Here is a 25,317-nt window from a genome sequence, read left to right as displayed (position 1 = left end):
TCCATGTGTTTGTATAGTTTCCAGAATTTCGTTTGTTATTGATTTCTAATTTTAATCCAATGTGGTCTGAGAAAATACATGGGATAATTCCAATTTTTTTGAATTTGTTGAGAGTTGATTTGTGACCTAATATGTGATCTATCCTGGAGAATGATCCATGTGCTGATGAGAAGAATGAATATTCTGAGGTTGTTGGATGGAATGTTCTGGAGATATCTGCCAAGTCTAATTGGTCTAGAGTATTGCTTAGATCTTGTGTTTCTCTGTTGATTCTATGCCTAGATGATCTGTCCAATATTGACAGTGGGGTGTTCAGGTCCCCTGCTATTATGGTATTTCCTTCTTTAGGTCTAATAGAGTTTGTTTTATAAATTTGGCTGCTCCAACATTGGGTGCGTACATATTTATGATTGTTATGTCTTCTTGATGGATCAGTCCTTTTATCATTATTTAGTGTCCCTCACTGTCTCTTTTTATGGTTTTTAGTTTAAAGTCTATTTTGTCAGATATAAGAATAGCTACTCCAGTTCATTTTTCTTTTCTGTTTGCATGGTTAATCTTTTTCCATCCTTTAACTCTTAGTCTATGTGAGTCTTTATGGGTGAGGTGGGTCTCTTGAAGGCAGCAAATAGTTGGGTCCTCCTTTTTAATCCAGTCAGCCAGTCTGTGTCTTTTGATTGGGGAATTTAAGCCTTTTATATTAAGAGTTTTTATTGAAAAGTGTTGATTTATTCCTAGCATTTTCTTGATTATTGTTTGGTTGTCTTAGGTGTCTTTTGTTCCTTGCTTTCTGATTTACTGTTTGGTTTCTGTGTTTGTTGGTTCCTTAGGTTGTAGATAGCCTTTTTGTTTGTTTGTGTTCTCTTCATGAATGCCATTTTTATTATACTAGTGGGTTTTGATTTTTCTTCGGTTTTTATGGCAGTGGTAGTTATTTTTCAGGAACCAAACCCAGTACTCCCTTGAGAATTTCTTGTAAGGGTGGTTGTGTGGTGGTGAACTCCCGCAGTTTGTGTTCGTCTGAGAAATATACTATTAGCACTTTATTTCGAAAGGATAGCCTTGCAGGGTAGAGTATTCTTGGCTGGCAATCTCTGTCTTTTAGTATTTTGAAAATATCATCCCATTCCTTTCTAGCTTTTAGGGTTTGTGATGAAAAGTCTGATGTTAGCCTGATTGGGGCTCCCTTATAGGTGATTTGACGCTTCTCTCTTGCAGCTTTTAAGATTCTCTTTGTCTTTGAGTTTTGCCAGTTTGACTATCACATGCCTTGGAGAAGACTTTTTCGGGTTGAATACGTTTGGAGATCGTTGAGCTTCCTGGATCTGAAGATCTGTGATTTTTCCTATACCTGGGAAGTTTTCTACCACTATTTTGTTGAATATGTTTTCAATGCAAACTCCTTTTTCCTCCCCTTCTGGAATACCTATGACTCGGATATTTGAGCACTTAAAGTTGTCTGATATCTCTCTCAGATTTTCTTCAATGCCTTTGATTCTTTTTTATTTTTATTTTTTGTCTGCTTGTGTTATTTCAAACAGCCCATCTTCAAGTTCAGAGGTTCTCTCTTCAACTTCCACAAGCCTGCTGGTTAAACTCTCCGTTGTGTTTTTTATTTTGCTGAATAACTTCTTCAGTTTGGCAAGTTCTCCTACATTTTTTTTAGGACATTGATTTCCTTGTACATTTTGTCTTTCAGGTCTTGTATACTGTTCTTCGTTTCATCATGATGTCTAGCTGAGTTTTCTTGTATCTCATTCAGTTTCCTTAGAATTACCGCTCAAAATTCCTTGTCAGTCATTTGAAGGGCTTCTTGTTCTATAGGATCTAGAGCTTGAGAGTTATTATCCTTTGGTGGTGTACTTCCTTGATTTTTTGTATTTCTGGTATCTTTTCTTTGATGTTTATTCATTGTGGCAGGAGGTTTCACAGTCAACAGGTTTGACACTATAGACTGACTAAGATGTTGCTGTGGTTGCCAATTTGGTATGGCTACCTCAGTGACTGCTCAGTTGGCCACTAGTGCCTTGCGTTTGTGGTTGCCTCAGGTCTTGGGCCTCTCCGGGGAGCCACCTCTCTGGTCAGCTTGGACTCTGCCGGGCTGCTGGATCACGGGGCGGTACTGCAGCGTGTGTGGTCTCTGCTGAGCTTCCACTTCCCGTGCTGGACTTCTCCCTGTTCCGTGTGCTCTGGCCTGGGCTGCTGGGATGCGCCAAGGTACCGCAGAGCGTGTGGTCTCTGCAGAGCTTCCCCTTCCCCTACAGGATGTCTCCCTGCTCTGTGCACGCTAGACCGGGCTTGGGATGGAGTTGGGTGGTGGCGGTGAAGTCTACCTGCTGCGGGATCGCGCGGCGGCTGCCCCCACACAGGGTGTGTGGACTCTGCAGAGCTTCTATCTCCCTTGCTGGACGTCTCTCTGCTCCGTACACATTGGGCTGGGCTGCTGGATCGCGCGGCAGCAGTGTGGTCCCTGTGGAGTTCTCGCCTCCCCTGCCAGACATCTCCCTTCTCTGAGCGCACTAGGCCGGGCTGCTGGATCTCACAGTGGCGGCCCCACAGGGTGTGTGGTTTCTCCATAAGTTAAGTTTTAGCAACCAAAATAGATTCGAAGGTCTGGTTTATATTCCTAATGGAGCTCTACTGAAAACCAGTCACACACAGCAAGAATCCTGAACTAGAACTTCAGACACTGAAAACAAAAGCAACAATGGGATACAAGTAGAATCTGAGTTCAACTCCCATTCAAAGTAAGACAAAGAATCATGTAAAAGCTTAAACAATGCCAGATACAACATTATTCAACTTTTGTAACATAACAAATATGCAACAAAATACATGGAGAAAACTGCTCAAAAGAAATGTCAATCTAATCAGTAATAAAGCTTCTTAGGAATGAACAAGGGTATAATATAAAAACAAAAAACTATTTAAAACTCTAATAAGACATTATTTCACTCTGTCTTAATATATTTGGACAATTTGAATAACATATAGAATTTAACTTAAGTTGTAAATAAACCTGACCTAAGGTGGTAAAAACCTGAAAAGGCCTGTAATTGAGGAAGAAAATAAGAATATGTTATTCAAGACCTATACCTATTCTCCCTCCCTCACAAACACTGAAAAACTTTCAAGTAACATATATTAACCCTCCCAGAATATTAAAATATAAGGAAAGCTACCTAATGCAATTGAGTCCTCACAGATCAAAAACGAACAGGTGGGCTGGCCAGGTGGCTGGGCTGGTTAGAACTCAGCCTTGTAACGCCAAGGTCATGGGTTCAGATCCCCACACTGGCCAGCAACCATATAAACAAACAAAAATGGACAGGCACTAGAGGCCAATCTCAGCACATGGCATGGCCATTCATGCAGGTGTCACAACCAGAAATTGTCCTACACCCCTCCTCCTGTTGTACTGGGTTAGCACTTCTGCTCATTCTTTCTCCAAGTCATCATTGCTCAAGCATGTCTTCCGGGGGACTCTGGAGACAGGGAAGCTTGGGTTTAAGCCCTGGCTCTGATGCTTATTAGCTGTGTGACCTTGGGTAAGTTTTGTTACTGTGTCTTTATTATCTGTAGAATGCAGATAATGGCACCGGTTGGGGTTGTGAGAATTATTTGAAATAATGTACATAGACAGCTTGGTGTGGCGTCTGGAACTTTAATTTTAGGCCATTATTATTGCTACTGTTGATGATGTTACTATTATCATTATATCATCAATATTGTCACTGGTTGCAACTGCAATACTAGAACAGAATGGCTACACCACAGTCTCAGCACATATTTTCTATAATACTGAATGGTCAGAATTAACACTAGTATTTTAGCTTCAGCAAAACTAAATTTTTAATACCCTTCTAATAAATCATAAACAAATACTTGATGTTTTTTAATAAGTTTCTAAAAAAGCTATTATATTTTATTAGAATGTAAAATTAAGAAGCATTATTTGAAATACACCAAACACTATTAAAACAAAGAAAATTAAATTAACATAAAAAAATACTTGAAATAACACAATGACATCGGTTCACAAGTGTATTTTTAGCTAAAAGTTTCAGCTCTTAAAGTACTGACTTTACCTTGTTTAAAAAGAAAAGAGATGACAGTTGTTCCAAATATATTTTTCTGTCTGTATCTTCAAATAAGCCCCCCTTCATATTTCACTACTAAAGGAGATGCTTTGAACAACTTTTTGGTTTGTTTGGAGGAACTGTATTCTTTTTTGACACACATATACACAAAATAGTAGATATGTTTTTGTTTCAAAGAAAGCATTTCCAGTGGCCCTTCTCTTCGTTGGTTTCCTCAGGTATAGAGATTCTAATGTAGACTTACCTGCACTGATTTAACAGCCATGTTCCTAGTCTACTTGTGTGGAAAGTCTTTGAGTTATCTGTATGAGAAACGTTTTGCTTTCCTACTTCTCCTCCTCTTAGGGATGATGTAGGACTGGAAGAAATTTTTCAGATCAGTATGCTTTTCTGTTATTGATTTCTAATTTCATTCCATGGTGGTTGGAACAAACTGTATTATTTCAGTCCTCTTAAACTTACTGGAAAACTGTTTTATGTTATAGGTTATGGTCTACTCTGGCGAATGCTCCACGTGTACTACAGAAAAATGTGCATTCTGCAGCTAATGAGTGGAGTGTTTAGGTCTAGTTGGTTTAGAGTGTTGTTCAAGTCTTCTATTTCCTTGTTGACCTTCTGTCTAGAAGGTTCCACCCATTACTAAAAGTGGAGTATGAATGTCTCCAACTATTGCTGTTGAATTGTCTATTTCTCCCTTTTTCTCTCAGTTTTTGCTTCATGTATTTTGTGACTCTATTGTTTGGTGGAAATATGCTTTAACTATTATATCTTCTTGATGGATATGACCCTTTCATCATTAGAAAACATCCCTCTTCATCTCTGGTAACACTGTTCACACTAAGGTCTCTTTGGTCTGACATTAGTATAGCCACTCCAGCTTTCTTAGGTTTGCTATTTGCATGATGCATCTTTTATCCTTTTACTTTCAGTACATTTGTGTCTTTGAATCTGAAGTGAGTCTCACTAGACAGCATACAGATGGATCTTGCTTTTTTAATCTAGTCTGTCAGTAATCGCTGCCTTTTCATTTGACCGTTTAATCTATTCACTTTATTGTTATTATTGACACAGCTGGATTTATGTCTATCATTTAACTTTCTGTTTTCTATATGTCTCCTGTCTTTTGTTCCTCTATTCCTTTACATTAAGTGAATATTTTCTAATGTACCACTTTAATTTCTTTAATGATTTTTTCACTATATATACATATTTTTTAATTATAGCTTTTGTAGTTGTTCTAGGGCTTCCCTTATATCTTAACTTATCAGAATCTCTTCAGAGTTATACTAACTTAATTGCAGTGAGAAAGGGAAACATTATGCCTATATAGCAGTATTCCGTTTCCCCCTTTTTTATGGTATTATTGCTATACATATTATAGCTATAAATATTACACCCAACAATACATTGTTATAATTATTACTTTACATGACAACTTAGGTCTTTTAAAGAGACGTAAGAGAAAGAGAAAGAGATCAAATACATACTTAGAGCATTTGTTATATTAACCTTGTTGTTTACCTTTTCGATAAGCGCATTGCCTGATTTCTAACATGCACCTCAGAAAGAAGTAAGAGCAACTTTGTATCTCAAGACAGGTCCTCTTTGGCTATGTTATAGCCAGGTTAGCAAAGAAGGGAATAGCAAAGTGAAAACAACTCATGAGGTGTTATGAAATAAGTACATTTTCTGTTTTTATAATTTGCTCTAATGTTATATAATATGGTTTGTACAAAAATAGTAGAGAAACAAAAGTTAAAAATCTGAATGTTGCTAACAAGATAGTTGACGCCGATAATAAAACCAAATATTCTGATGTATTTGCAGGTTTAAGAAAATTACCCGGCAGGAAGCTGATTCAGCCTTCAATTAAAATGCTAAGTTTACAAAATAACGATCACATTTCCCTGCCCTGAAAGTCTTTCAAATTTACATCCTTTTGCTCCACATTCCTGAGGAAGATTCCAAAGACCTCGGTGGTGACTTTTCTAAGAAAGTTGTAAGATCTCTAAACTTAGGGTTAGTGTCCACTCAGTGCTATGTCTCTCTCCTACTATGGTTGAATCCACAAGAAGAACACTGTATGAGAATGATTTCTCCAAACAATGTGCACTACAGACCGTTGTACTATTAAATATTTAGGAATTCTGCAAACCACAACCATCGGTAGCTTGAAATTAACCAGTGGGGAATATTTTCACCACTTCAGCAAATACTACAAATTGTTCTCTCCTGCTCAGGTCACCTGAGCTAGTTTACTAGCACACCACTGACCCTAAGTCAACAAGTGAAGCTTAAATTGAGGGTAATATTATTCACTACCAAGACAGGAAAATGTGAAATCTCCTTGATAAACACTTCTACCATGAAGGCTTTTGGGTTGTAATGTTAAACCTTCAGAAACCTGAAATCCTCAATTCTTCAGAATATTATAATCTCCCACCAGGTTAACAAAGATGTGATACTATAAAATAACTAGTGAGAGCAGTGTTAGTCTTAATGATTAAATAAAATCATAAGAAAGGATCCATTTGTAGCTGTCCATACTCTATTAAAGGTTAAAGAATTAAGCTTTTATTTTTGTTAGTGACATACATAAACAATTTGTATACATCACTGCACCAGATAATTTAATACAATAGAAGAAATGATTTACTACAGATATACAATCTAAGTTACATCAGGAGAAGTAAATACCCATTTAACCACACTTGAGAAATAAAAGAAAGCAAAGCTGGAGAAAAGCCTAAATAAATCAAAAGCAACACACACTGTCCTTTTAAGTCATGCTGTAACATTGTTTATATAGAGAACAGTGAGGCACATGGCATGAAGTCAATTACCTAAGAACCAAAGAGAAACAAACAAATGCTTGTTTGATATGGTTTCCCCCTGTATTATTCTTCCACAGATCCCTCTATGAACCTATAGAATGAGATCCATGCTTTTTTTCTCACAGTCCTCAGGGTCACTGTCCTCAAAGCAGCTCAGATCTACACATCATTATCCTAATTACTTTATCTTTTCGTCAAAAAGGGGCAGTGGACATAAACATGTATTTAATAGAACTAAGACAAATGTTTAACCTTTTAATCTCTCTAAAATAAGGATGCATCTTCTCATCAATTGTAAGACCATTGTGTTATAACTTAATTGGCAGTGACTTTTTTCTTTGCCAAATGGTGCATAAAATCATTGTGCATCTTACAATCAACAGCATTTTGAAGTCAATAAAAAATATTCTATTAACAATGAACAAGAATGAAAGGTTTCCTATGAATTATCCTATAAAATTAAAATCCTATTAACTACTTAAGTCTCTAATAAATGGCAAACTAGATGGTAATCGGTACCACTGTCAGGAAATACTAAGGATTTTTGACTCATATTGCACAGGAAGCAAAGTTTTAGAATTTTGCACTTAAACACAGTGAAGACTGAATACTTAAAGACATTTATTTTACATTAATGGACTAAAATGCTTTGTTTATAACATTATGCAAATCATCTTTTATAAGGCTGGCATAGTCTATCTGAAGAAGGCAGTGATCTCTTGGGATTTGGCATTTTTAAATCCCCAAACATTGACAGGGTTGACATAGATACCTGACACAGATACCTTTAATTTATATATATGGCACAAATAATTAAAACAATACTAATTTTCCTGTAATTCAAGCTAATAGCATACAATGTCCAGAGCACTTCATGAGACCTGAGTATTTAAATTTGAAATTCAGAGTAATATAATGTTAAAAGAAAAGGCAGATGACCTTATTTTCTAAAAAACACTGCTGCTGTTTTCCCAAGGGAAATTGGTTAGGTAATGCTGCCAGTCTACATAAAACATCATGAATTTTTACTCCACCAATTCAAATTTAATGATAATTTGGGCAAAGGCTGGGTTAAAGCTTGTAGGTTATTTTAGGGTTTAGACTTTTTCTTCCCTATTTCCCAGGGCTAAAAAAAATGGCTGATGCATAATTAAAATGTACTAAATAAGTGGATAGACTAACAATTTTACAGGAAAAACATGATACATTTTTTAGCCCCAAACATTAACATTAAGAGAAGAGAATTTACAAACATTGTTATTTAAAATAAACTCCCATTGCAGCCTCTATGGAAAATGGTATGGAGGTTCCTTAAACAATTGCAAATAGATCTACCATACGACCCAGCCATCCCACTGTTGGGAATATACCCAGAGGAATGGAAATCATCAAGTCGAAGGTATACCTGTTCCCCAATGTTCATCGCAGCACTCTTTACAATAGCCAAGAGTTGGAACCAGCCCAAATGCCCATCATCAGATGAGTGGATACGGAAAATGTGGTACATCTACACAATGGAATACTACTCAGCTATAAAAATGAATGAAATACTGCCATTTGCAACAACATGGATGGACCTTGAGAGAATTATATTAAGTGAAACAAGTCAGGCACAGAAAGAGAAATACCACATGTTCTCACTTATTGGAGGGAGCTAAAAATTAATATATAAATTCACACACACACACACAAACGGGGGGGGGGGGGAGAAGATATAACAACCACAATTATTTGAAGTTGATACGACAAGCAAACATAAAGGACATTGTTGGGGGGGAGGGGGGGAGGGAGAAGGGAGGGAGGTTTTGGTGATGGGGAGCAATAATCAGCTACAATGTATATCGACAAAATAAAATTTAAAAAAAATAAATAAATAAAAATAAATAAATAAATAAATAAAATAAAAAATAAAAAAAAGAAAAACATATTTTGGAAGATGGGATCCATGAGAAGAAAGAATAATAAACAGCCTTGATGATAAAAAAATAATAATAATAAAAAAAATAAATAAATAAATAAAATAAAAAAATAAAATAAACTCCCATTAAACATGCTCATTAAAATCATTATTTCCTAATAATTAATTTATAAACTCAGGGACCACAACTTGTCAAAAAATTATACTAAACCAATTAGCATCAACATAATATTAAAATAAGACTGCATTGCTTTATCAATAATCTACACTTCAGACATTTTACTAAAATATTACACTAGTCTTGCCTAATCATGAGCTTTCGTTTTGTAAATTGCTAAAGCCTTTCCAACATTATAACATTTTTAACTAAGCCAGATCCAGTTTTGTTTTATTGCACAAATTTTCTCCCGAAACATTTTTTACATTTCAAAACATATTCATCTCACCTTGTATTGTATTAACATTATTCATTTTAATTTAATAAAATCTGTCCAACTTTTCTAATATGTGACCTAAATTTTAGTCTTACATGAGAAGGATTTTGTCACCCTAATTATAAGAACATGCTCTTAGATTTTCTTAATCATTACACTCAGCAGAATTTTTAAGGAAGAGAATATCATCAGCATTAAAGCATACCCTTATTGATAAAATATTATCTCAACTTAGCCTTCATCTTAAAAAATATATGTGGTATGCAAAAATTATAAAGAATGAGAATCACCGTATTTTTCACTCCTTGGAAACACATTCATATCATAAAGAGCTTTTCAAAACAAACCATGTAGGAAAGTACATGGTAGGCAAACTCCAGCTTTCTTATTTACACACTAATTAGAGTTCAGGATCTAGTTTTCTTCTCCTCCTCAGTCTGTCACTCTCACTTCCAAATTACGCAGTCTGGCTTCCCCAGATAAAAGATAGGTATTCCAGGGCATAAATTATGCCTGTGTTAACAAAAATCCTACTCATCGCCTGACTCCTCAGAGCAAGTCTGAATATCACTTAGTTATTACTAGTACTGATTTCCTTACTATGCTTCTCAACCCATATAAACTACTCACGTATTGCTTATGCCCTGTCACTTTCATACACATGGTAAAACAGATGATGAACAGAAATTATTTTTTAAGTAAAAACTTTCTAGTGGCTGGAGTGTGTAATGTCAGAGTGACACCACTGCTGCTGAAAAGAAACTACTGGTAATGACAGTGGCAATCCCAGGTTTTTGCTGTTTGAGACAGAATAATGTGAAATAAATGACAATGCCAGCTGGCCTAAAATCTTCACCTTTCTCTATGCCCACTGTCTGAATCTCAACTACTTTGTCCTGAATCATCACAACATTTTTGGCGATGACTACTCTTACAATTTCATCATTCAAAAGGGTAATTCCAAACAAATGTAACTACTACAGATTCAACTATCACCAGAACATCAGGACAGGACAGTCCAAAACTTGTGCTTGAACCCTCCTCATGCCACTTTCTGGCTGGACTCCCTTGGGTAAGGTTAACATCTTTAAACTTCAGCTTTTTCAACTTTGCAAAATGGTGAATTTATTTATAGAATGTTAAATTTCTAACATTAAACCTTGGAGTATTTTTGCAAAATATTCCCTGAAATTCTTGACTACACAGTACACAGAAACAAAGAATAAATAATTTTAGAAGTCCTAAATGGTTTTTTAAAAAAGTTAACATCACGATGCAATTAATTCAGAATTAACTAAAAATAAATAAATAAAACTTCCATCCACGTGGAGGGGGAAACGTCCTAACAAGGAGGTAAGAGAAGAAACCAGCATAGAAATTAATGAAACTAGGAAATATAAAATTGTGTATAAGATATCTAAAGCAACACTTAGAAGGAAATTAATAGCTTTAATTGATCACAATAAAAAAGAATAAAGGCTTAAAAATGAACGAGTCAAGTTTCAACTTAAGTTTAAATAAGAGAAGAAACCTAAAGAAAAAGAGGAGAAAATATAATAAAAAAAAACGTAATGAAACTGGAAAGGATGATACGAGACTATCAAGGAAATCAGAAGCTGGCGCAGTAAAACATACCTATCTCTGGCAATACTAACTGAGAAACAGAGAAAAGGCATGAATGAACAATATTAGTAATAAAAAATGGAAAAACTGAGACCCAGCACCAATGAAAGAAAGAGTACACGATAAATGACTTTCTGCCAATAAATGTAAACACTTAGATAAGATGAATAAATTGTAAAATAATTAACTTCTTAAAACTGATTAAAGAGAAAATAGAAAGTTTGAATACTCCCATATTACTAAATACACTGAATTGGTAGTAAAAAATCTATCCTCCACTCCCTCCCCAAATTCACAATATGTTCTAAGACTCACCCACGAAGGCGTCATTCCAATATTAAGCAGACACCTCCATGGGAAGCAAAAGCATATAGTCTTCAGATCACTCTAGTGAACTAATACAACTTTAAAACAAAATCAGGCAAAGAAAATAATTTAAAAAAAATTAAATTACAGATCAATATGTCTTGAATATGGATATAAAATTTTTCAATAAAACATTAACGAATCAAACCTAGCAGTGTGTCTAAAAAGCATCATGACCAAATTGTGGTTTTATCAATGGAATGCATATCAGGTTTTAACATTAGAATGAAAGAATAAAGACCATAATATCATTTTTACATACAAAGAAAAAACATTTAATAAAAATAAAGAACCATCTATGATTTTTTAGAAAATTTCAACAAATCCAAAATAACTGCTATTAATTACAGCAATTAAAAAATATACTGACATCCCTCCCACAAAAAAAGACAGGAAATGTTTTTACAGTGAAATATTGGAAGGATTTTCTTTAAAATCAAAAACAAGTCCAGGATGCCAATACTACTGCTTTCTGCTGGCATTTTATTGAAGGTAACTGAGTAAGACAAGAAAAGTAAATAAAACAAGCAATGATTTTAAAAGGAAGAAACAAAACTTTTATTATTTCCAGCTGATATGACAAAAAAATATGAAAACATCAACAGACAAATTTTAGAATAAATAAGAATTCAGTCAGGTGGCTGGATATAAAATCAACATACAAAAATATATTGCATTTTTATCTGCCAAGAAGGGCTAGAAAACAATTTTTTTATAAAATACATAAATAAAATGAGTAAAAAATAAAATCCCTAGAAGTAAATCCAAGAAAATATATATAAGACCCATATGGAAAATATTATAAAACGTTAAAGTATCAGAAATATACCATCTTGGATAGGAAGGCTGAAAATTGTGAAGATGGTCAGTCTGTCCAATTTCAATGCAATCCAAAACAAAATTCCAACAAGTTTTTAAAAATACTGATTCTACAATTTAAATAGATGAGCAAAACAGTAGAAATAGTCAAAAATACTCCTGAAGACAAATAACTTGAGGAATTTCTCTACAGTACACAGCATATACTGTGTATTGCATACTGTATATCAAGACAAAGTGTTAGCAATTAACATGTGATATTAGCACATAGATAGACAAGTTAACAGAACAGAATAGAGACCTAAGAAACAAATTTATACACAGACAGTAAAATTAATATAAAACAGACAGTAAAAGGAGAACACACTCAATAAATGTTTCAGGGACACTGAACATTAGCAGTGGTTATCCATTTGAAAAAAAAAAGAAATCACAACTTTAACTCACACTATATTAAAAACTAAATATACGTTTTTTAAGAAATCAACTCCAGATAGATTTTTTTAATCTGAAATGTGGAAATATTTTAGAAGAAAATATAGAAAGAAATATATGTAAGACCACGTGGTAAGAAAGAATTTCTTAAACAAAAATACAAAAAAATCATAAAAGAGAACGATCAATAGGTTGACAATATTAAAATCAAAAACTTCTGTTTATAAAAGCACTTTAAAGAAAGTAAAAAATAAAGCCAAAAACTAAAACACATAAAAAGGACAAAGGGTTGCTATCCAAAATATATTAAGAAAAAGACAAAAATCTCAATTTTAAAAAAATACATAAAAGATACTAGCAAGCATTTCAGTAAGGTGAACTACAAATGAAGACATGTTTGACATTATTAGTGTTAAATTAAATAAGCAGGAGGCCATTAGTCTGAGGCTATCTCCTTACTTTAAGTTCTTTCCTGACAAACTGCAACCTAACAGTACGTAACAAATGGAAACCTACTTTAAGAGTATATTTTTTATAACAAATAGCCAGGTTTCAGCCAATCACAAACAGCTGAGCTTCAGTCAATCAGAGGCAGCCATCTGATCACACCATGCCCAAATAAGACAGACCCCTAGCTGTAGTCAATCAGGTGATTTCTCTACTTTGTTTCTGTGTTTGGCTTATAAATGCTCTTTGTTCAAACTGAGGGGTGGAGCTCTCTGAACTTCTGGTTCTCAGTGCTGTCCGATGCATGAATTGTTCTTTGCTCAAATAAACTCTGTTAAACTTACTTTGTCTAAAGCTTTTCTTTTAACATTAATAATCAGGAAAACATAAATCAGGAGCAGAATAAAATACTATTTTACAAGCATTCAATTGGAAAAAATTTAAAAGACTGAAAATACAATATACTAGATAGCACAAAGTGAATTCTTGGATACTGATGGTGGGAATGTAAAAAGTCTCTCCCCCAAAAAACTCTGGAAAACAATTTAGCATCATTTTGTGAAGCTGAACATCCCTCATACATGGGCACCAGGATGTGAAAATATTCATAACCTCACTGTTTGTGATAGCAAAAAGGTAGAAATAATTCAAATCCATCAACAGGAGAATGGACGAGCAAATCATTTCATACAATAACATTATTACAGCAATGAAAAGAAATAGCTACATGCAACAACATGAATTTATCTTAGAAACAATGCTGAACGAAAAAAGCTGCAAAAGAGTTATATAACATCATTTCATTTTTAAAGCTCAGACTCAGGCAAAACTAAAAAAATATGTTGTTTGGGGATCCATACTTATATAACAATTATTTCTTAAAAGGACTGAAATAACGAAGACAAAATTGAGGACAGTGAACACCTCCAGAGGAAGCAGTGAGTGAAATGCAATCAGGCATTGGTGACATTCAGGTTCTAACACTGGGTGTTGGAATCAAAGACTACCATGTTACTCTCATGCTTTATAATGTAATATGTTACATATATTAACTTATGTGTGTCAAACATTATATGATAAAAATTTAAAACAAAGAATTAAAATTAAAACTGTTTAAGAGATAGCATGTAAAAGCTCTCCTCATTGGTCTATTTAATTCTTCCCAGTTTATTGTATTCATACTTCATTACCACATCTGTGACAGTCACTATTTTATTTAAATTCTGTGCAATAATTTTAAAAATAGTGTCAAGCGCAATGCTGGTTAAGAGTAAGCACAAAGCACTGTAGGGAAAAACATAAGGACATGATGGAGAACTGTGTGAAAATTGCACATGAAACTTACCCCCAAATTGATTAAAATCAAAATAAATCAAATCAAAGTCATCTGATTTTCATTCATAAGCAGAGAAAAAGAATAAAGTAAATACATTAACATAATTTAGTGCACTTCTTTATTCTACTGGTGTATGACGGGCAGAGTCAGTTTCTACACTACCATATTACACTGAAGAGATTTATCCTTCCTTAAAATGATAAAGTAACAGGAAAAAATATCTTTCTAAATCTACAAATGAGCAAATTTTTCTAAGGGCCTACCACTACACTAGATGCTTCTGAAAGTAAGTTACCTGTCTTAATAATTACAAAAATGGAGAAAGGGTGAGAAAGAACCTCAGAAAGTTAAAGACTATAGAACAATGGAGACAAAACCTTGGAACCAATAGCAGTGTTAAAAAACAAACAAACCAAAGGCCAGATTTCGTCAAACTTTCAGGGTGAAAAAAAGTCAAAAGCATGTCAGAAAAATAGTGAAAAAATGGTCTATCATAGGTGACTCATCGTAACCTAAAAACAAAAACTACTGTATTTTTAGAGCATATTCTTTGACAGAAGAAATGAATTTGCTTTAAAATAATAATAGGTAATTCAGCAAGAAAAGATTTGAGAAATCTCAACACTCTTGTTACCCAAAAAAAATTTTTTTCACATTATTAAAGAGGAAATGATATTATTCCTTGCTTGTATTTGGAAGGAAAACTACTTTATTTTTAATTTGCCCAGGGTTTCTGTGTAAAACTGAAAGCCAAGTAGTAATTCTGAGCAGTGAACAGCAGAGAACAATGCTCGCTTGGTATTCATCCTAGATTGTAAGGAAGTGCAGCCCGCCAACTGTAGCCCACTTAATCATTCTGAACCTCATTATCCAATTTCTTTTTCTAGAACCTTTGTTCTGTTTTCTCCTTCCTATCAGGCATTTAGTTCACTGTTCTGAAAACTCTTTGCCACAGGCGTAAGAAGAAAAAGACAAGCTCACATTTATTTTGCCACTAGAAGCGGCTCGAAACTGTTACAAGATTTATTAAAAAAAAAAAAAAGGCTGACTGTGACAAGGGAAGCTTAAAATGTAAGGCCTACTATAAGCTGAGTGTCTTAAATGCCTAATGCCCATGCAGTGCAGTAAAGGGACCTTCGGTCAACTTTTAGAAGGGACTACAGCTATGGCGACTTCTCCACTCTTCCTAGCCTTGCTTTTCTGCAAGAATGACATTAAAGGGTCAGATTTGATATGGATCTTCCAGAGCTCCCATGGAAGAAGTGGGTGAGAAAGAAAACACTTCAAGGTTGCTGCACATCACTGCATAGATAGTAAGGCTGACCCCAAACTACCTTGTAAGCAGCACAGGCTGGTCTCAGGGACGGAGAACTGGGATAGCAAGAAATTATTTCCCCCAGAGATAATCTAACTAGATTTAAAAGATCTTTTAAAAAGGGAGGGGATTTCAATTGGAATTCTATTTAGCTAAATTACTCTGTGAAAATATTCCACTGTAACTAGAAGATACAACAAGAAAAATAAATAATAAATCAAAAAATATGAATGCCATAAAGAGAATTTTATTTCCCCACAATACTAAAGGAACCTAATCAACTTTACTCATTAACAGATGGTGTTGAAACACTATCTACCTCACTACCAGCCCCTCACCTGCTGTTGTTTCATGTATTTTTTTAATATTACTTGGAAAGATAATCTATATTCTTCCTATGATGAAAACCAATTTTTGCCTTTGAAGTTTTTATTTTTCTTATAAAATTATACCCACTGTAACTAGTAAAACAATACAAAGACATATAAATAAAAGTTAATCATTATAGACATATCTGTGTACAAATCCTTTCAAATTCTGCCCAACCCCATATAAGCACATACATGCATACACATATATATAATACATGTATATGTGTATGTATTTGACTCTGTTATTTCTTTTAACAAAACAAGTAGGATCATACTTTACAAGGCACATGGCAATTTTGCTTTTCAACAAAATGCGGTAAGTCATCACCATAAATTGAAATAACTAACATTTTTATTTAAAGCTGCATGGTATCTCAAAATGTGAATGTACTACAATTTATTGAACTATTCTTCCACTGACTAGCATTTGGGTTGTTTTAGTTGTGTTAGGTTTTTATTATTACAAAAAAGCACTGTATCACATGAACACACACATGCACTCATGTAGCCATCCATGCCCCTTACGTTGGTACTTTTATTGCTACAGAGCAGTCTCACGAACAGGACTTTTGAAAAAGCTCCAAAATCCTTCACACTCTTACCAGCAATACATTAATATGTGGGAAACAATTACAGAATGTGTTATGTAGGTGAAATGTTTCATAAAGCCAAGTCCATAATATTTTAGATATCAATTGGTTTAAGGTGATTTCTAATTTGTGATATGTTTCACACTGATTGATTTAGTAGGGCTGCAATTATAAGGTACCTATCTAGGCATCTCTGCAAGATAAATAAAATCTATATTTGGGTTGATTTTAAGTTACCTTTTTTTGAAACTTCTGCCCCATTAAGTTCTTTTTGTGCTTCTTCAATTTTGTCTAAGAAAAACAAAGAAAATTTTGTAAATCAATTCACCATAGACAAAGATGAATACAGTAACGCAAACATACTATTCATAAACAGTGTCAGACACACAGTAGCAAATATCTGTTGAATGAATTTACTTATAAAACAAATGTGTGTAAATTTTAAAGGAAGGAAAGATATATTACCTTTTAAATTTATATTTATAATTTTAATCATTTCTTAGTCACAAGGACTACTCCCAACTAATTAATGTTTATATAATGCAAATAATTAGTGCACTTTAAATACTGAACTATAGCTAAAAAAACTTATCTAAATAAAAGTATCTAAAAATAATACTTTCCAATAGTAATTTATTAGAGATATAACAAATGCCAACTAGCTTAGAAACAACAAGACTAAGCAAAGTTCATAGACAGCCTAAAGATCTAAGACAAACATGGAAGACAGGAAAAGATGGAAACACAAGGAAATTATTAAATGAAGAGGACCATGGTGTCCGTCCCTTGATAACAGCAGAGAACATCTATGAAGTGTGAGGGTACAACACGGCATTAAAAAGATACTATATAAACCTGGCTATGAAACTACCGTATATGCTCAGTTTTGAAAGGCAGGTGTAACCTGGAGGCAATAGCTAACAGGTGAGAGTGCTGCCTCGGGAGTGGGCAGGCAGGTCAGCAAGCTCTTCAGTCTGAGGCTCTGGGCACAACTGGATTTTGTAAATACACTCATGTTCTACTTTAGTAACAATTAATTTACATTTCATAAGGATATACATATTTGATGACTACGACAGCAACCAATTCCAAACTTAATACATTAGTCTCAGTGCCTACTACAATGGTAAAAGGTACAAAATTCCCAGGATACTACTTTGTACAGAACTCAGTACAGTACCAATAATTACATAACACTGTAGATATCCCATGAAAGCATAGTTAAATATACGCTTTCAAAACAGTGTACCTTCAGCCACACAGATACTTAGGCTCTGCTTCTGGCAGACACCATCAATCCCAATGCTAAACCTACCACTACCAGCCATGGAAGATGTAACCTTCAATATGACATCCTACTCCAAATAAATAAAAGGTGCACACCGACCCCCACTATGGGCTCATCAAACTCTGATCTACCTGCCTCTTTCCCCATCTTGCCAGAAAAGCCAAGGAAGTCAAAGAACCGATGGTTTACTGATCAAACTTTTTCAATAGCGTATTGATGATCTAACTAGCTTGCCAAATCAAGGCAGAGTGGGAGCCGCAGAATGAAGGAAGCAGGCTAGTTTGAAACATGTGAGACATCATAGCTCAGCAATGGTCAAAAGTAACTAAATTTTCATCCTGACAAATGCAACCCCCACAGCAATGTCATATTTGTGTCCTGCTAATTATCAGATCCAGAACACAATTTGAGAGGAATACAAGCAACCTTTAGAAATGAGGAAATGTTTCTGATTTACAAATTTTAGTTATTTCTCATGAAATGATGAGCAAAATTGAAAAAAGTCCTGGGGAAAAAAAAATACATTAAATGCAGAAATGGGATTCCACATTCGGCAGTAATTTTACCTCAAAGAGAAAAATACCAGATGCATGGATGAAATCTGTTAATATAAGTAACAAAAGGATAAGGCCCACTTTTTTTCCTATAAAATACACTACGTACATTTTAGATACTTAAACTAAAAATAAACAAATCACATAATTTAAATATATAGCCCTTGAGAAACATAAAAAAGAAGTTTTATTACCAAAGCACTGTTATTTCTATGCCAGCAATTCATCCAAACTTAAAAATCATAAATATATGTATATATTATATATACTCACAGTATTAATGGCTGTTCTTAATGGAGTTTATGTGCACCCAACAAAGCATTACATTATTTTTAAAAACTTTATTAGTAGAACTAATTGTGGCTCAAAGCAACGAAAACTCATGATTTAGTACAGTGAGATCTGGCCACTTCCTGTTTGCAGTTTAACACAACAAGTTCTTACAAAAATGACCTCAGTTTGCACTTGCTCACAAAATACTAGTCATGGTTTATACAATCTTCAATTAAGTTATCTTTCTGTCTTGATAATAACAGTATATAAATTTGGACTAGTGATTTAGGGCATCTACTACATTAGATATAATAAGCATCTACTCAAATGCTTTTTACCCACAGCTCCAGTTCAATGGGTGAATACAATCTTCAATTAGAGAGCTTATAACAGCTATTATTGAAAACTTTTGCTTCAGTCAATTTATATAAAAAGTCCTGCTTACAGTTAATCTGTGTTTTATACTTCTCCTATTAAATATGATATGTTTTAAAGACACTCTCCAAAATTACAGAGAAAGTAGTCATTATTATGTGCTCTTAAATGGTTCATACAAGACAATCTACTGATACTTAAGGCAATTTCTATCATTTTTTTCACTATGACCCAGAACAAGAAATTTATTTTTATATTCCAACCCATAACACATGTGTATACATATTATGTGTATATATAATTCAGAAACAAACTTACCCACTCTCTACTTTTTATCCTTTCCTGTTAAAAATGAAAAACGCTGCCCTTGCCAACTACATAAATTTCAGGACTCACTGATGGAAGGTAAACCTGCTACTTGAACCTCACTTTTAAGGAACAGTTTCAACATGTCCCATTTACCACACCTTAACCAAGGGTAACACTTTCTAGCAATAACATCTCTCATTGTAAGTCCTGACTTACTGAAGGGGAATAAGGGAGGTAAGAATGAGATCTTAGATTCTAGGACATCCCCAACATACCCTCCCCACTGTCAACTACGATCTTGGACAGCAATGTCACAAAGAACTATACATTTAGAAAAAAACAGTAGTTTCTCTATTGCTGTTACCTAAAAATAAAAATAGATAAACACACAAAATGAACATTCATAGCATGCCAGTAAATCTAAAGCAAGTAATGCATTCTTAGTGTAATGAGTTCTTACTGCATTTAAATTCAGATGTAATCATAATTCATTCAATTTTTACTAAATATACTCAGAGGAGTTGTCACCTGGAAAATATCCCAGCAACACATGAATGGATCCACAATCTTCCCTAAGATACAGAGGGACCAGTGGCTAAAACAGCAACAGGCTAGGAGAGGGAGTATTAAGAGTACAGGTTCTACAACTATCAAAAATGTATACCTTTTTACAATTTTTCTTTCTTCTCCTTTAAAACACAGAAACTGTTAATAATAAAGGCTAAGGACTATTTTGTATAATGCCATACATAATTCAAAAATTGTTTATATAAGGAAACAATGCAAAAAAATCTTATTTCATCATTCACAAATAATCATAAAATATCTCTTTATTTGTGAAACAGCCTGAAACCACTGAGCCCCCCAAAAAGAGTCCCACAGAGTCCTTAAGAAACCTTTTTTCTTAAAAGAAAGGTTCTTGGAAGAAGACCAGATAATTAAAATATCATTTATAAAAATAAAATGATCTTTAACATAAGGGTTCACAGTAAGTCCCTGCTCTCTGGCCATCTTTTACCCTATGCTGAAGTGTAGGGCATCCCTCACCATCTCAGATGCCTCAGCACCACTGTCCTCAAGCGCCTAGGGTTACACCCCATCACAGGTTTGGGGACCAGCTCACTGAACTGTTAGGATTTGGTTCAAGAAAGCAGTGTGTTTTCACTGTATTGAATGCCTGCCCTGTGTCAAGCACAATGGAAAGAACTATAGGGACAAAAAAACCAAAACAGCTCTCCTGCAGAGGCATACCATTTATTATAACCTTTAAACAATAATTTTACCATCAATTTGATGGTAAATAAAGCGCAAATTCCCCAGTGCTATGGACTGAATGTCTCCTCAAAACTTACTGGAAACTTAATCTCCACTGTAACAGTGTTGAGAGGTGGGAAATCCAATTATGGTAACTGAAAGGTGGGACACCTTTAGGAGGTGATTAGATTGTGAGGACTGTACCCTTGTAAATGGACTGATACATTGATGGTCCAATGGGTAGTCATGGGTCTGGTTCTGGTGGCTTTATAAGGAGAGTGAGTGAGCAAGTTAGCTCTCTTGCTCAGTCCATCTTGCCATGTGACACCCTGTGTTACTGTGGAGTGTCACCACCAACAAAAAGGCCCTCACCAGATGCACCCACTGGACTGTGGACTTTTCAGCCTCCAAAACTGTAAGAAATAAATTCTATGTCTTTGTAAATTGTCATTTCCAGGTATTCAGTTACAAACAACAGAAATGAACTAATACACCCAGGGTGGTTAATGAGGTTCTTTGTGATCTAGTCCCCTCCTCCACCCTCCCCCACCCCCTTTACCTCTTCAGAGTCAGCCATGGTAAAGTCCAGGCTCCACCAGAACACCAGGACGCAACAGCCGCCCTTCCCCCTTCCTGAATGCACCCTCCTGTGCCATGCCTTCCCTATGTGAGGCGGCAGCCTTTCAGGGTGTTGCTTCTCTAGGAAACCTTCCCCAACACCCACATTCAGAGCCTGCCACTCCCTCCTGAGCCACCATTACACCTTGTGTGTAGAGCCCTGCTTCTCCAGCTACACATCGCATGATCATTAGTAACAATGGCAGCAAGACGCAGCTGAGTGATTTACTGATCGTATAGGCACTGACAACCTGCCAAGTGACACTGAGAAGCACAGACGCACTGAAAAAGAGAAACAAGTGTACCTAAATGTACACTGGAAATGAGTACTGGGTGGTTTCACTAAGGAATCTAGCATTTGTCATCTTTAACATTACAAATGATTTCAACATTTGGGAAACTATCAGTACACGCGAAGCACTCGAATCAACTATGTCTCCATTGGATCTATAAAAGATGTAAATTCATCCACCGTAATTCCTTCAGCTCATCCTTCTCCTGCGTGGTTCTGCTAGTCACCCTATAGCTTCTGCTCTGACACCCTTTATCCTCCCTCTTCACTTAGCCTTAAATATACAAATTAGCAAAATTTTATGAAGCAGTTCCTAATGAACTGTAAAAGGCACCTCTGTTGACTGAAAGAGGTACCATCTGATTGAAAAAAGATCACCATATGTGACTGCACTATTTTTACTACTGAACAAACCATAACTCCTACTTCTCATTATACGTCAGTACAAATTCCTTTCTCTTACTGTTAACTGCTACAGCTATTTCAATAATACTAAATATATGACAGTGGTGTGATGTTAAAATTGGATCCAGTACACAGAACCATTTATACATGTTCTTCTAAATGAAAGTTATTCCCAGTCTTCACTACTAAATCAACTAAGTAAATCTACCTTGACAAACAGCCCATTTCAACCTACAAATTCCACATCTCAAATACCTCTGGACCTACCTATGTGTTTGAGGAAGACAATAAAGTAATAGTGTCAGTGACAGTCTAGGCTAGTAATACTTCAAACTGAAAAACACTGCCTAAAATAAGTAGAAAAAATCAGACACTCAATTCTGTGCTAATAAATCTGAAAACTGTGATGACTAGTAAAAATTTTAGAAAAACATACAACTATGGAAATTGATCTAGAAAGGGGGAAACCTGACCAGAATAACCATCCTGGGTAAAACTGAGAAACTTAACTTTTTTAAAGGTTCCAGGTCCAGACAGTTTTACTATCAATTTCTTTCAAATTTTAAAGAATAAAACATTTCCCTAAACTGCTTCAGAGCACAGGAGAACACAGACAGTGATCTAAATCATTTTATAAAGCTGGGATAACCCTGATAACAGACCACAATCAAGTCTCATCTGAATACAGACTGAACAGTCTGCATCAGCAAGTACGAAGGCACTCCGAAGAGTTCAAAGGACAGATTCATGTTATCTTTCAATTCTATTTTCCACAAACTTTTTAAAGTACCATTATATACTCACAGATTAGAAAACCATGTCCAAGTAGGGTTTAAAATAAGAATGCAAAAATATTCCAATAGTCAGAAGCAAATTATTATAAAATAATAGAACATGGGAGGAAGAGTAATTTCCAAATGTACTTGATTAAATCACATCTAAAGTGTTTTTTAAAAAACCCTCAATATTGACTAGAAAAGGATATTCTTCATCATACTAACCAAGTGCTATTCTAATAAATACCTCAAAACAAAGAAATTAGCCAATAGCCATGCTATCGGGGTCCCCCCTGCAGCTCCTTTAGGAAACCTTCCCTGTCCCCCTCCCCCTGACCTGTCTCCCTGCTCACCCCCAGGACAACACTCCTCGCAGGATATTCTGAGAGCCTGTCTGCCTACTTGCTTTCCTCATTAAACTGTCATCAACAGAGTGCTTAGATGCCTAGACCAGTAGACCCTAAACACGTAGTCGTCCAATAAATGAATTGCTATTGCGATATTTACTGCAGCACTTATATTAATGATGACTTGACAGAAATTTTACATGTAAAACAATAGAGGACTGGTTAAATAAATACTTCCATACAAAAGAATATTATTTAGCCATTACAAACGTTTTTTAAAAAAATAGTTATTGATGGAAAAAATGCTCATGGGGTAATACATAAAGAAGACATCAACTCTAAACATTTTGTGCCATGAAAATGAACATGTACATATGTACAGACAGACACACACACACTCATAGGTCTACGAAAAAGGCCAAAAGGTGAATGGATATCTGAGGGTAGTACATTAATAGATAGGTTTCATTTTACCATTTACATTTTCTTCAATTACAAAATTACCTATAATGAATAATTATCCTAATATAAAAATATCACTTAAATCAATAAACATAATGTGCTAAATTATCATTTAAAAAAATGTTGCCTATAGATTCTAAATTTCAAATTCCCAGATCATATGAAAAACTACAGGATAATTTCTAAAATGTGAAAACATTAATATACATAACTCATTCAATTCAAAATATATTTATTAGTTCCTGTTGCCAGCACCAAGGATATCCAGAGATGAACACTCCTGTGTGTAGGAACTTAGAGAATACACAAGCAATTCCTACACATGTGGTAACTGTGTGACTATGTCCACAGGGTGAAAGGCATTCAGGTAGGGAGCATTAGGGGTTCAGAAAGACAGAGAGGCAGGAAGCAAGAGTTTGTAGGAACCCAAAGCAGTTTGGATACATAAATCTAGAGAGAGCAGGTCGAGAGATAAAGAATGTGGGAGCCACTTTCTTATATAACTGGTAGTTTAAACCATACCACAGAGTTGGGAGAAGCAAAAATATAACTTTTCTGTGAAGTAATTTGATCATAGGAATCAAAATCTTTAAAAAACCATCTCTATCCTTTAACAGAGTAATTCAACTTTTGGAAACCTATACTGAGACTAAGTGTATGTTTCTACTGCTTATAACAGAATACCTGAATCTGGGTAATTTATGGAGAAATAAAATTTATTTCTTACAGTTTTGAAGGCTGTGAAGTCCAAAGTCCAGGGAACACATGTGGTGAGGGCCTTTTTCTTCGTGGTGACTACAGCAATGCAGTTTGTCATGTGGCGAGAATGGGCTGATCAAGAGAGCTAACCTCCTAACTTACTCTCCTTTTAAAGCCATCAGAACCACACACATTACTCCACAAATGGATCAATCCATACACTAGGGCATAGTCCTCAGATCCAGTCACCTCTTAAAGGCCCCACCTTTCAAATACCATAATTGGATTTCCCACCTTCTTAACACTGTTACGGGGGGGGGGGGGGGTTAAGTTTCCAATACATGAACTTTTGGGGGACACATTTAACCCACAGTACTAAGAAAGGAGTGGGAAAAAATGCTATTCATCATCGTGCTTTTCATGATAGGGAAAAAAAATGAATAATCAATAACACCTGGAATATAGAAGATGCTCAATGAATATCTGTTGACTGAACAAATACTTAAGAAATGGTTAAATAAATTATGATACCTCCATATGACAGAATATTATGGTACCATTACATTGTACTTTTCTAGAAAAACCTACTGAATCTCAATAAATGGTACCCCCAGATAGTATAAATTTTAAAAGTTTTGACAAGTAGTTTTGATGGGTCATCTACTCTGCAGTTAAGAATCACTAGTGGGATAAGAGGTAGCCCCAACTTTTAAGGAGCAAGTAGAAGAAACCCAAGAAATACGCAAAAAAAGGAATGGCTGAACAAAATTAGGAGAACCAGAAAGGATTTTGGCCACAAAGTCACGAGAACAATATTTTAATGTCAAATCAGTAGATGCTGCAAATGATCAGAACTGGAAAAGCTTCCAATGGATCGAGCAATTAAGAAGCCACCAGTGGTGCTTCCCAAAGCATGAAGGGAACTGAGGCAGACAAAGATAAGGGACAAGGAGGTGATGGGACATAAGGAGGGGAGAGAAGAGAGTAAAGCAGAACTCTTTCCAAACACTAAAAAGAAGAGATGAGCTGCAGGCAGAGAGAAATGAGGGGTCAAGGGAAGAATGCTTGGTTTGTTTT

At 35.0% G+C, this 25,317-nt stretch overlaps 1 protein-coding gene across 1 annotated transcript in view; it reads right to left on the bottom strand.

The window, feature by feature from the left end:
- The window catches only part of HIVEP1 (HIVEP zinc finger 1), a 146,581-nt gene that overhangs the window by 59,968 nt on the left and 61,296 nt on the right, over positions 1-25,317 (bottom strand). The window contains exon 3 of the mRNA XM_063097892.1: positions 16,826-16,879. Coding sequence (XP_062953962.1) covers positions 16,826-16,879 — 54 coding nt within the window. The remainder of the gene's footprint in view (positions 1-16,825; positions 16,880-25,317) is intronic.

The sequence above is a fragment of the Cynocephalus volans genome, chromosome 5 (assembly GCF_027409185.1).
Source record: "Cynocephalus volans isolate mCynVol1 chromosome 5, mCynVol1.pri, whole genome shotgun sequence".
Taxonomy (NCBI): domain Eukaryota; kingdom Metazoa; phylum Chordata; class Mammalia; order Dermoptera; family Cynocephalidae; genus Cynocephalus; species Cynocephalus volans.
The sequence above is the reverse complement of the archived record's forward strand: the minus strand, read 5'-3'. Positions and strand labels throughout refer to the sequence as shown.